Below are 12405 nucleotides of genomic sequence, written 5' to 3' on the forward strand. Positions count from 1 at the left end.
TGCTATGTCAATCGACAATAAAAGAGAAAGCATATTATATAAGTGATTTCAATAGCTATCTAGTTGAGCGTAATACTAAAAAAACAATCTTCGATACTAAGAGCGCCATCTCTTGGATTTTCTGTGGACTTATTGAACACCCTCATTCTTACTCGTACTTCTAATTGTGGAATTAATAAAAGAACAGTCACTGTGTCGTTTACTGCGCAGGCTTCTATAAAATCAAAAGTATTCAACTTCCAAGACCATTTATTGTGATATTGGGCAATATAACAAATGATGTTCCGATAAGTACGTACTATTTGGCTATTAATAACTTTAAAACTAACGGACACCACTTTCAGCACTTACTAGCGAACGAAATCTGTGTCGTACTGCTTGGTGCAGACATATTCTTTAACCTTCAATTACAAGGTTTAATTAAGTTGGGATACTGTGCCAGTCTTGCAAAATATTAGAGTGGATTGGTTCAAATAGAACAAGTGTAAAAAGGTTTCATCTCTACGCCCTTCAAAATGAGACATTAAGTAATGACATCTTTGTTGTAAATGGTTACTTAATCTCAGGGACGTACTTATATCCAAGCGTTATTGTATCTTGTTGATTTATTGTTAAAGCGTTGCATGAAGAAATGGTGTTAATCCTTCCTGATTACCAGGATTTCCAAGAATTCTCTAGCGAGAAGTACGTTCACAACCAGACGTTTCACCATCTCATAAACCGATCCTCAACTCTTGAAACTGTCATCAGGTGCAACATCTGGTCCTGAATGACTTACTCAACCTGAAGCTTATTGGCTACAGAGTTAGTTTTAATTTATTACAAAATTTGATTCCGAAGTCAAAGAACGTCAACAAAATCAAGATTCCTAAGGTCAGCATTAGACAAAAAATATTTTGATACATTTTCTTCTAATGAACAGGGGACTAATATTTTTCTTTAAAGAGAAAAAGTGAACTCTAGAGTTTGTTTATCATTGTCGTAATTTAAACCACGGAGTTAAAACGAAATTTTAGTCTTCAGTTCATACAAAATTTACACACAGTTTAACCGAAATATGTGCCAGATGGCATAGGCTGTACTAGTTGGCTATATTTTGTTTCAACTTTTTCTCTGACTGTTGGACAGTAATACTCCTTAAAATGATTATTGTCAACAACAAAACATGATTCGTTTATTAACCCTCTGCCTAGCGAAACATTTCTATTGCATACCGTTCCTGTGAGTCACGAAATTGGCGCACTTGATAAATAAATATTTCTTATAAGGTTAAAGAATTATTCTTTATATAGTTTTCTTTTAGTTTTAAATCTTAACTATTATTACAAGAATATTAAAATAAAAGATCTGTTTCTATTTTCTATTCCCAGTTAGTTTGGTTTCAAATTTTTTTTCCCGTTAAATGTTTGTTTCTGTTCATTTTAATTTAGGAGAGTCTTAGTTTTGCTTCTCTTCGTCGTTTTTCTATTACAGGACCTACACTTCTCACCGTAGAGTTAATCCCATCTGAGGTACCCTAAAGAGTATATTTATTTGGAGCTGGCCAGGACTACCGTACTCGGATAGCACCGGCTGTCTGGCGCTCTAAAGCAGGTATCCTTCCTCAAGAGCACAATTAATGGCAAATAAATAACAACTTGAAATAATAAATCATTACCACATTATAAATTAAGATATTCCCTTTAATTAAGTACTTGTAAAGAAGTTTCATCATTGAATAATTAGTAAAGTACTTTAATAATAATTGTCTGTCCTAAAAATATGCATATCTTTACCTATTTTATAATAAGTTTATAACATTGTGGGGAGAATATCTAGATTAAGAATGTAATTGAAGAAAAATAAATTAAAATTTAATACTAACAAACTACATAAATTATTAATTAGATATTTTTTTTTTAACGTTTTACTACTAGATAAAGTGAAGTAACAATGAATTTAATCGCAGAATGAACTTAATCCAACTATCTTAATATCAGATGTCAAAAAATAAAAGTAAAGTCGTAATGTATGTTGGTATAAGCATTTTTTTTTTCATTACTTTTTACCAAATATAAATTTACCTGCTAGGAGACTAACTCAGAACTTACTTCTAATATCAAGTCAATAATTTTTTTTTCCTGATTCACGTTCATTATTAGATACTAGCTCAAGTTTAGTGCGGTATTCAGACGTTCGTAGGTCTCATGCAGATACTTCAGGCTGAGCTTTTCAATGGATAGGTAGCTTTTTTAGGTTCATCAGAATGAAAAAAAAACAGCGCTACCAGTTATATTTTTTGCTATTGTATTGTTGAGGATTCAACAATTATTTATTATATAGTATTTATTTATTAAAAAATAAACCTACACTTCTCTAAACACAAAATTAATAAAGACAACTACCATGGTCAAGTAACGTCGGCTTACAAGAAGTGATTTAGCTAATACTTCAACCAAGTTTACTTATTTCTTTGCATTATTTTGCTAACAGAGGCTAATCGGAACCATTTAAAGTTTCTACTGCCTCAACATTTGATGTAGAAATATTCCTAAAATATTTAAATCTGAGCTCATACAGTGTAGAACAAACAACCAAGATATGGTACTTTCGATCATGTATTAGCACATTACATAATAAACATACTTATGTATTATCATGATGATATGGCAGAGAAGTACCTAAATATAATAAACCAGTCCGAGCCTTAATTATCCACCTGACCTGTTCCAAGGATAAATTACAATTGAAGAAATGTTTGCTAGCTAAGCTATAATTAAGCTCTTTATAAATGTATGAATCGAGATCAGAAACTTTATGCAAAATTCTTCTTTATATTTTAGCTAAACACATTTCACTAATTTATTTACAAAAAACTATTCCATTATGCTATGTTATTAAAATTAAATTCAAAATTCACTGGATATTTTTTTAAAAGATAAGTGATTTCAACAAACCAATACAGCTTCTTAGAGACTATTTGGGTCACACCAATGGTAACCTATTATCACTCATAACAAAAACTTTGACTGTGTAATTGAAATGCTATTTGAGGGTATGAGTTCAATATGGGTTCAACACTTCAGAGAAGAAAACTTCGCCTTCAAGATTTACCCTGGTGACTCCCTCCGAATCCTTAAATCTAATCAAATAGACAGGACTGATGACGTGTCTGACTAGAGGTAAGCACTACATTTCATAGGTGGCTTAGGTTCACTAAGCTATCTCTAAGGAAGCTAATCTATTGTAAACAAAGTCCAATTTTTTGATTTGAAGATTAAGATTGAGTGCAGGCAGCAGATGGATGTTTTATTACTACTTAATTACTTATTTAGTATAATTAATACATTTAATTGTCTTCAGAGCTGGAATTTCCTAGCCTACACTATAATTTGTTAGTAGCATATTATTGGAAAACCTTTTGCGGGAGTTTGAAGCTCTTACCACTTTCTGGGTAAACCTCTGCATACTCGTAAATACTTAATTTCTTAAATTTTCTAAAACATTTTTTTTGCTAATAAATTTACATCAATGGCTAAAAGCAAATTAGAAATTCTCAACCTGAATTACAGTATTTGAAATAAAACACGAAACAAATTGCTATAATAAACAATAATTTCTATCAAATACACCATAATAAAATAAAATATCGTCTGGTATTAACTTGAAAGTAAATATTTAAATTTAAATAAATGCATTAAATGTCCTAATAAATAATAGGACTCAACAAAAGTAAAGCATCTATAATAGAAAAACTTCAGTTTTTAACTAAGAAGCATATTTTAATTGAACAACTTCAATAGAACAAGGATTCAAATGTGTCTTATTTAATATTTTATTTCTTAATTTATGGGTGCATTTTTCACCGTCAACTCCCAGTCTGCCATTTGAGTATATGTATAAAAATTAGTTTCTAATTTACGATTTAAAATATTTAAAATTTATGCATCTTAGTTTGCGTAATTTCAGGCATGTAATAGACTCGACAGCTAAAAAGACCCTTACTAACGTGACAATTGGTTTTTAATTTATAGTCTAAATGCATATCTCGGCTTTGACATTTTTGATAGATGTATTTCTTTACTCTGCAGATCATTGGGTAATCAGATTGAAAAAATTAAATCACTTATTTTTATTATTACTGCTAATTTATATGGCCAGACTAGAAACTAATAGATTACCATAAAAATTTATTTTTTAAGCTACTTTAAATTGATGGTCGGTTAAATTTACTAAAAATATGTGTCACAGATTTTCAAAAGTAGCTTTTAAAAAGCTCTTATTACTTGATGAATGTTTTTGTTATTGTTTGAAATATAATTGGACTTCTTAGTTACGGTGTAATCCTAACAGCATTACTACTGTAACAGCAGTACTACCACCAAGATCTGCACCAGCGACGGCTCCAGGCGGGCTCTCGCCCAGACCCTTCTGCGCTCATCGCCGCGGCCCTCTTACTCATCAAGACATAATGATGATATAGTAATAAACTTTGTAATTAACAATACTGCAGTTATATTATAAGGGATATGGATGCAACTTGTCATCTGTTAAGTAAATGTAAGTCTCAAATTATGAAGGATTAAACAACTAATGTGCAATCAAAGTAATGTGAATTAGAGCTTGAAGAAGTGGCCATGTATTTTAAAAACATCGTTGCTTACATTTGATTAATCCGTTTTTTAAAATCATTCGTGAAGTCAGTCAGCTAAGTGTGTATCTAAGAATGTAGTCATCTATGACGAGAATATTTAAGAAGATTGAAAATTTATTGATTTAATTCATCTCACCTTTCTCTCATGTGTTTTTCATTTCTGTAATCTCATTTAGGGTTCAATTAAATTAGAAAACTCGTGATTAAAAAAAACATTCCTTAAAAAATATGAAAAAAGACTCGAGCCACAATTTATGTACACTGATCGACAAAATTGACGCACCACCTTTAAATTTTTAATGTGAAGATGGCCAGTTGACTTGTCTTTTCGTACACCGCTTTCCTATATTTGCTTCTAATTTCTTTTAGCCTTATTGATGGCAATTAGCTGTGTCTATATGGAAATCGAGTCCTTCTACAAGTGTATCAATACTTACATAAAGAAGGTCTGCAAATCATGCAATATGTTGATATTATTTGAGGAGTAATTTCGTGCATTATTATCGTAATCTTCTTTCAATCCCTTTCTCCACAGATCGAATTCTACAGTAGCTTCGCTATGTTCTTATGCTTTGATTTGATCCTACAGCTTCCTGCAAGTTCTCGTAATTCACATGTTGGTCATCTTTAACCCATCTTTCATTCTAATGTCGTAACACCACTGTAAGTTACAAATTTATAATTACAGACCCAGTCAAGATTTTTAATGCAGCTTTGTTTGGAAAATTGGACATCATGAGAATAAATAATCTACTGCAGGTTAACAAAATGGTACTGTGGAATACTATTTTTTTTATTTTATACATCTCTTAATAAAATTGAAACTGGAGATCTAAGTTGCAGTTAAAGAGTTTTTCCTGTCCCGGCCGGTTTTAGGCTATCACACTTTAGTTTATGGTATGCCCGTTCTCTCTGTCCTTTCCTTTGGTACCAGAGCCAGCTGCCGCAATTTGCCAGATACACATCACACAGTAAAGTTAAGCTATCAGGTAAGAGAGCTTTCATTTATCTTCAGATGTTGATTTTAATGTTGTTCATTATTATATATATGGTGATTGGGCGGTTTGCTGAGTTACTGAAGTGTTCTATTGTTACTGTGGATACTGCTGGTAAAAGAGAAAGAACCTAGTGTAATGCACTTGCCAGCCCAGTGAGCTGCCGCTCACCTAATCATGGCCCATATTGTTGCAATTAATGCAAATGAACCTGTAAGGTGATTGTTGACCCACTGAGCGCAAGGACAAATGATCTCTCGTCGCACTGGACATCACAAAAACCTTCCCAGCAAAAAATAATCTTAAGATACAGTAATGGCTGTACTTCAATCTGAAATGCATATCATTTCTGTTTCAGAAATTCAGCCACCAATGCTGGCAGGATGGAGACAATTAGATGGCAAGAACGGATTGGCAGTGTGGTTAGCTGGTTGTGTAAAATTTGGCGTCACGCCACTATCTTCACTGCCACTCCGACACGCCAATAACAACAAATCAACTGCGGATAGGAAGCACATCATGACGTCTAGATGAAAGAAACTGTAAGAAAAATTATGAAGTAAAAACAATAAAAATTCTTAAAATCTAACTTATCATCATTAGTGATACTTATTTAAGGAATCGCATCTTTTTTGTATTGATGTAAGGCTAAAGCAAAAATTGGGAATACTGAGTCTTTTGGATCAACTGGATGAAACATTTCGTGGGAAGACAACACATGGATTGCAAAAGAAAAACTCATCTTTCATCGGGGCAATTCACCTGCCCACCGTCAAAGGTAGTGAGTATAAGTAGAGCTTTGAAATAGAATTATTGGCATATCCAACCCCTTCACCACATTAGGCACCCTCTGACTTCCATCTAATTAATTATATATCTAAAGGACTTCGTGATTAGAACATGTTTTTTCCCCCCTTTCCTTTCTTGGCATCGGTAGCACCATACAGCCAGCATATCATTTATTTGTACATAAATAACAGAAATTTAGATTTAAACTATGTTTTTATAATTCATTAGTGCCTAAAATCTGTTAAACTTTAATGCCTGCCTCTACCATAAAACCATATAATATTTCATACACCTTTACATTTCTACTGCTCAACATGCACATATAATTATAAGGAGAAGTTAGCTCCTTTTCAAGGCGGTTGAAAAGCTCTTTTCTTTGTATCTCATGCTTCGCACACTCCATGATGATGTGCTCAGCGCTATCCACCTCATGGCATCTCTCGCACAAGTCATTATTCACCTTCCCGATTTTATATAAATACTCACCGCAAATAGCGTGGTTCGAACGCAACCGGCACATACTGCTTATAAATCTTTTATTAGAGTTCTCTAAATTTCTAAACCAGAGTTTTCTCTGGCCTGCGACCGGATTATGCTTTTTGTAGAAAGCACCTTTTTCGTTTGCGTATAACTGACTCCAACTCACCACCGCTCTTTGTCGGCTCAATGTGTTAACGTCCTCGTTAGTAAGTCTGTAGTCTGTCCATCCACTGTGGCTTCCCTGGCCAGATCGTCCACCTTCTCATTGTGCAATATTCCTATATGGCTTCTGATCCAGACAAACTTCACCATCCTATCTGCGGCTACTATTTCTCTAATCAACTCTAGAATTTCCACCAGTAAATGAGAATTATTTATAGAAAATTTAAAATTTTGCAGTTTCTGTAATGAACTATTGCTGTCGGTGTAAATTACGGTTTTTTTGTGGTTTAGTGTGTTGATATACCTCAATGCCTCTTTTATAGCTTACAGTTCCGCGCTGTATACCGTACATTGTAGTGCAAGTTTGAATTTAGCCCCATATTCTAATTGAGGATCATAAAACGCAGCTCCAGTACGACCATCTAATTTAGAACCGTCTGTGTACAGAGTGTAGTAATCTGAGTGTTTTTCATAATTGGCATTTAAATATTATTTTTGAAACGTAAGATGGGTTATCTCTATTGTCGAGTAGGAATTCGATATTGAGTGTTTGTATGAGATTACTGTAATTTGTTTTAAATATTGGAGCTATTTCGCTACTGTACATCTGTGCGCGAATGCGTGATAATTCTGTAAAACTATTTACCAACAAGGGTGATATTTTCTTCTGCCAATAATTAGCAGTGAGGACCTTTACCGATAGATGGCAGAGTTTACCGCATATTGGACTTGATTTGGACATTAATTTGATCATGTAACGATCGGCTAACATTTGTCTTCTCACCGACAACGGCATTTCGCCAGCTTCATTTAGCATTACGTCCACTGGAGTACTATTTAAATATCCTAAACTGGTTCTTATGCTTTTATTTTGAATCACATCCAATTTTTTCAATCTACTTTTACTTGCTCCTCCGTAGAAAATCGAACCAAAGTCTATCACCGAACGTATGGTCGCTCTATAATATAGAAGCGCAATTACTGGGTCGGCCCCTTTTTTCATATAACAGATAGATCGTAATACATTCCTATATTTTTCTGTTTTATTGATTACTTTTACTATGTGCGAATTCCAGTTCAATTATTTATCTAGGACCAAGCCCAGGAAAGTTATCTCGTTATTAACTGGAGATGTGATCCCTCCCAAGGATATACTATTCTGTAATGAAAGTGTATTTTGTCTACTAAAAATGCATACAGTTGATTTGGTTGGTGAAATTGTTAATCCTATATTGTCCATGAAATGATTGATTTCTTTTACTACTTTATCTAATTCTTCTATACATTTCTCTAAAGAAGTATTAACTGTATATATACATATATCATCTGCAAATTGTAATATCTTAGAAGAGGACGGGATTAGGGATTCTATTTCGGCTATGTAGATTGCAAATAATAACGGGCTTAGAATTCCCCCCTGAGGGAGACCCGTTCTGGCTATTTGAGGTTTGTCAGAGTATTCATTATTTATTTTCAAAAAAAATTGTCTTTCTGTGTACAAGGAAAGAATATTGGAAACAAATCTGGGTGGGAAATTTAGTTTTATCATTTTATTTTTTAAAATTGACCAATTGATATTATCATACGCGGCTTTAATGTCTAGAAATAATCCAATGATTATTTTACGTTGAGAGAAGGAGAGTTCTATGTCAGTGATTAGATGGGCATGGCAATCATATACCGAACGTCCCTTTCTAAAACCATATTGGCATTGAGGCAATAATTGTTTACTTTCTAAATACCATTCTAATCTATTTTTTATTAATCTTTCGAACGTTTTAAGTATACAGGATGAAAGGGCTATTGGACGATAGGAACTACTATCATTTGGTATTTTACCTGGTTTCAGAATTGGTAATACGGCATTCTGTCTCCAAGCGTTTGGAAAATTTCCCTCCATCCACATATTATTGAATATGTTTAATAATAATTCTTTACAATTTGAAGGTAGCTCTGCTATCATGGAATACTGTATATTATCTATTCCCGGGGCTGTGTTTGCCGTATTTTTAATTACTTTCAACAATTCGTTGTAACTAAATTTTTCTAATAGAAAGTGGGGGTTTCCGATCATTAAATCTAATTTAAATTCGTTCTGAACGGAAGGGGGAGAGATAATGTTCATAAAATCTTCCGTCCACTTTCCTGTTGCTATGGGAGATTTATTAATATTTTTATTATTTAATGCTTTTACAGAGTTCCATAAGAATTTAATATTTGTATTTCTATTTAAGTTATTGCAAAATCTTTCCCATGCTTTTCTTTTGCTGAATTTTATTATGTTTTTTGCTTTGGCACTGATTTCTTGACAATTTAAATAATTATGTAAATTTGAACAATTTTTATATTTAATAAAGGCTTCCCGTCTCTGTTTTACAATATCCTCGCACTGCTGATTCCACCAAATATTCAGCGGATTTTTACTCTGTTTAGCTTTACATTTTGGTATACTTATTTCTGATGCTTTGTTAAAGTTATTGATAAAAGTTTCGTAATTTAAGGAATCAGATGATGAAGTTTGCTGGAGCGTAAGCTCTTTCATAATTTCTTCAAATTTACTCCAGTCGGCTTTTTTAACGTTCCATTTCCGAGATGGTAATTTTTTAATACTTGACACTAACTTATCATCACTTGTAATTAATATAGGGTAGTGGTTAGAACCCATTGGGTCTTTTAAAACTTGCCAATTTAAATTGATTATTATATCTGGAGAGCAAATAGTAATGTCAATTGCGGAATTATTTTTTTGAGTAATATTATTAACTAAAGTTGGATCTCCGTTATTTAAATATGAAAGATTACATTCTTCTATTGCTTGTAACAAATTGCGACCTTTGGTATCAGTGTTAGTGGAACCAAATGCACAATGGTGCACATTGAAATCCCCGGCAAATAAACACGGTTTTTGTACGCTCTGAAATAAACAAACCCAGTCTTTGGCTGCTATTTTATTTTCTGGTAAATTATATAGAGAAATTAAATTCAAATTTTTATTGTTATATTTTATTGTAATACCTGTCATCATTACACCTCTTATTTTACAAATATTATTAAATTCTACGTAAGGTATATCGTTTTTAACGAGTATGGCCACACCTGCCTTCCCGTCTTTTCTATCCTTGTGCACTAAATTATAACCTCTAAATTTTACGTTTTGATGAGGACGAAACCATGTTTCAGCAATAAACGCAATATTAATATTTTTTTCCTGTAAACACAACTCTAAACTACCTTTATTAGCGATCGCCGATCTGGCGTTCCATTGTAACATATTTAAAGACATCATTTATTTATAAATTTTTGTAAATCTTAAATTCATAGCTAATTTCGCAAACACAGGGATCGATTCTTTCATTAATTCACTAATTGACTTCATATTTTCTACTTTAAATAAGTGATCTACTCTATCGTTAATTAATGATTGTAACTCTTTTACGGACACAGAATTCTCTGATTTGAGGTTATTTACTACTGATAGTATTATCTCTAACGTTGTTGTTTTATGTAGCCATTATTGATTTCTTTACTACCTGACTGGACAAGGAGCTGGGGTGTGTATGGATTCTGTGGGATCAATCCACCTGCTATATTTTTTGGAGTGACGGGACTAATTAATAAAAATTTATTTCATTCTGTGAGTAATGGGGAGGAGAGACTCCTCTACGTTTCTTTTGCTTTTGTTCGTTGTTTGTAGAATTATTTTCATTTCTATAAGGGGTCAATGGTGGGAAATCTTGTTTTAAGTCTAGCATTAATGCCCTAGAAAAGGTTCTAGATTTAATTCTTTGTTTTGCCTCTCTAAACGCTATATGTTCGGTTGACATTATATCCTTAATAGCTTTTTGTTTCAAATATTCTGGACATTTATTTTTATCAGTTGACGAATGGTTTTGTTGACAGTGAACACACTTTTTCAACTCTTTATTTGGGCAAGTATTTTCCTCATGTTCCTCCGAACAATTACCACAACGAGCTTTACCCTTACACTGCGCGTTCACATGACCATATCGTAGGCATTTAAAACATTGCACTACTTCCTGACTATAAGGTTCAACCATGCATCTAGAAAAATATATATATACGTATTGCGGAAGATTCTGTCCCCGGAATGTTAGAAAAACTGTTCCAGTAGGTTTTAAATTAATATTTCCACTATCGTCTTTAACTTTTCTAAAAAATCTTTTCACTTTAATTAATCTTACATTGGCCCCCAGGTTATGTCTCACATGTTCCAATATTTCCTCCTCTCCAAGAGAGATATCTACATCTCTTATTACACCCCTTCTTCTTACTAGAAACTGAGGTATGTAAACTTCGAAGTTTTTAGAGTTTAAAATTGGGGATTCAAGTAATGTGTTTGCACTACTCCCATTTTTTAAAATGACTTTCAATCTATTTTTACCCGCTTTTTCAATATCAGTAATACTATTCCCAATATTAGGATGATGTTTCAGTATTATCTGCCCTATTTTCATGGGATGAAGCCTGCCTATACCTTCGCCTTCACCCTTGCTTTCTATGTAAAGCTGAAAAGGCCCGGTATCCCTCGGTTCATAAAATTCTTTAATTCTATTTTCCTTTTCTTTTACATTTTCTTTAATAGTTTCCTTATTTTTCGGTAATTTGTCCAATCCCACTTTTTCCAATCCTTCCATACTCTCCTCAACGAATTCCTTCACACCCTTATCAGGGGGTATTCCACCCCCACTGTTCTCCCCCATTATAACTAGATGATATTTACAATTATTTACACACTTACCTTAATCTACGGTGATAAAAATAATAACCAGTAACTTACTTTTGGAAAATAAAAAAATAAAAAATGTAATAATAAAAATAAAGCTACAAAACTTCTGACACAAATTTTTTCACCTTTAACACTAATTTTTCAAATTAAAAGCGAAAATGATACACTAGAAATGTAATAAGCTTAAAAGAGCACAAGTCTGTTTTGAACTTTGAACACACGTCCGATCGGTACGATAGCCAAACACAGACTGATGTTTTAAGTTAAATCAAGGGGTGTTAGGTAGCAATCATAATGTGTTTTCTGCATTCCTTCCATACTTGCACTAAGGGATTGTAATCTATTCATTTATAAAATGTTAGAAGAAGTAATGCGAAAGATGAATGCCTCCCACATTCTCAACAAAAGAGATTGGTTATTACGAACTCCATATATATGTAGATCTGTCTCCTTTAAACTCAACGCAGAATCAAGCTAGGATTCCGATAGATGTCCTTAAAGACAATCAGTATTGTCTGAAGCCCCAATTAACATTTTGGAAACCTCCTGCCACATATTTAATTGATCAACATCTATCATGCAAAGGATCAAACTTATTC

At 33.0% G+C, this 12405-nt stretch overlaps 1 protein-coding gene across 1 annotated transcript; it reads right to left on the reverse strand.

Annotated features, from left to right (window-relative positions):
• Nucleotides 1-10670: 10670 nt before the first annotated feature.
• On the reverse strand, nt 10671-12083 carry LOC141459405 (uncharacterized). Its single transcript, XM_074138469.1, has one exon. It carries the CDS (start codon nt 11778-11780, stop codon nt 10671-10673), a length of 1110 nt encoding a protein of 369 aa, XP_073994570.1. The 5' UTR covers nt 11781-12083.
• Nucleotides 12084-12405: the final 322 nt, after the last annotated feature.

This window comes from Rhodnius prolixus, unplaced genomic scaffold, assembly GCF_049639745.1.
Source record: "Rhodnius prolixus isolate KJV_2025 unplaced genomic scaffold, Rpr scaffold_11, whole genome shotgun sequence".
Taxonomy (NCBI): Eukaryota; Metazoa; Arthropoda; class Insecta; order Hemiptera; family Reduviidae; genus Rhodnius; species Rhodnius prolixus.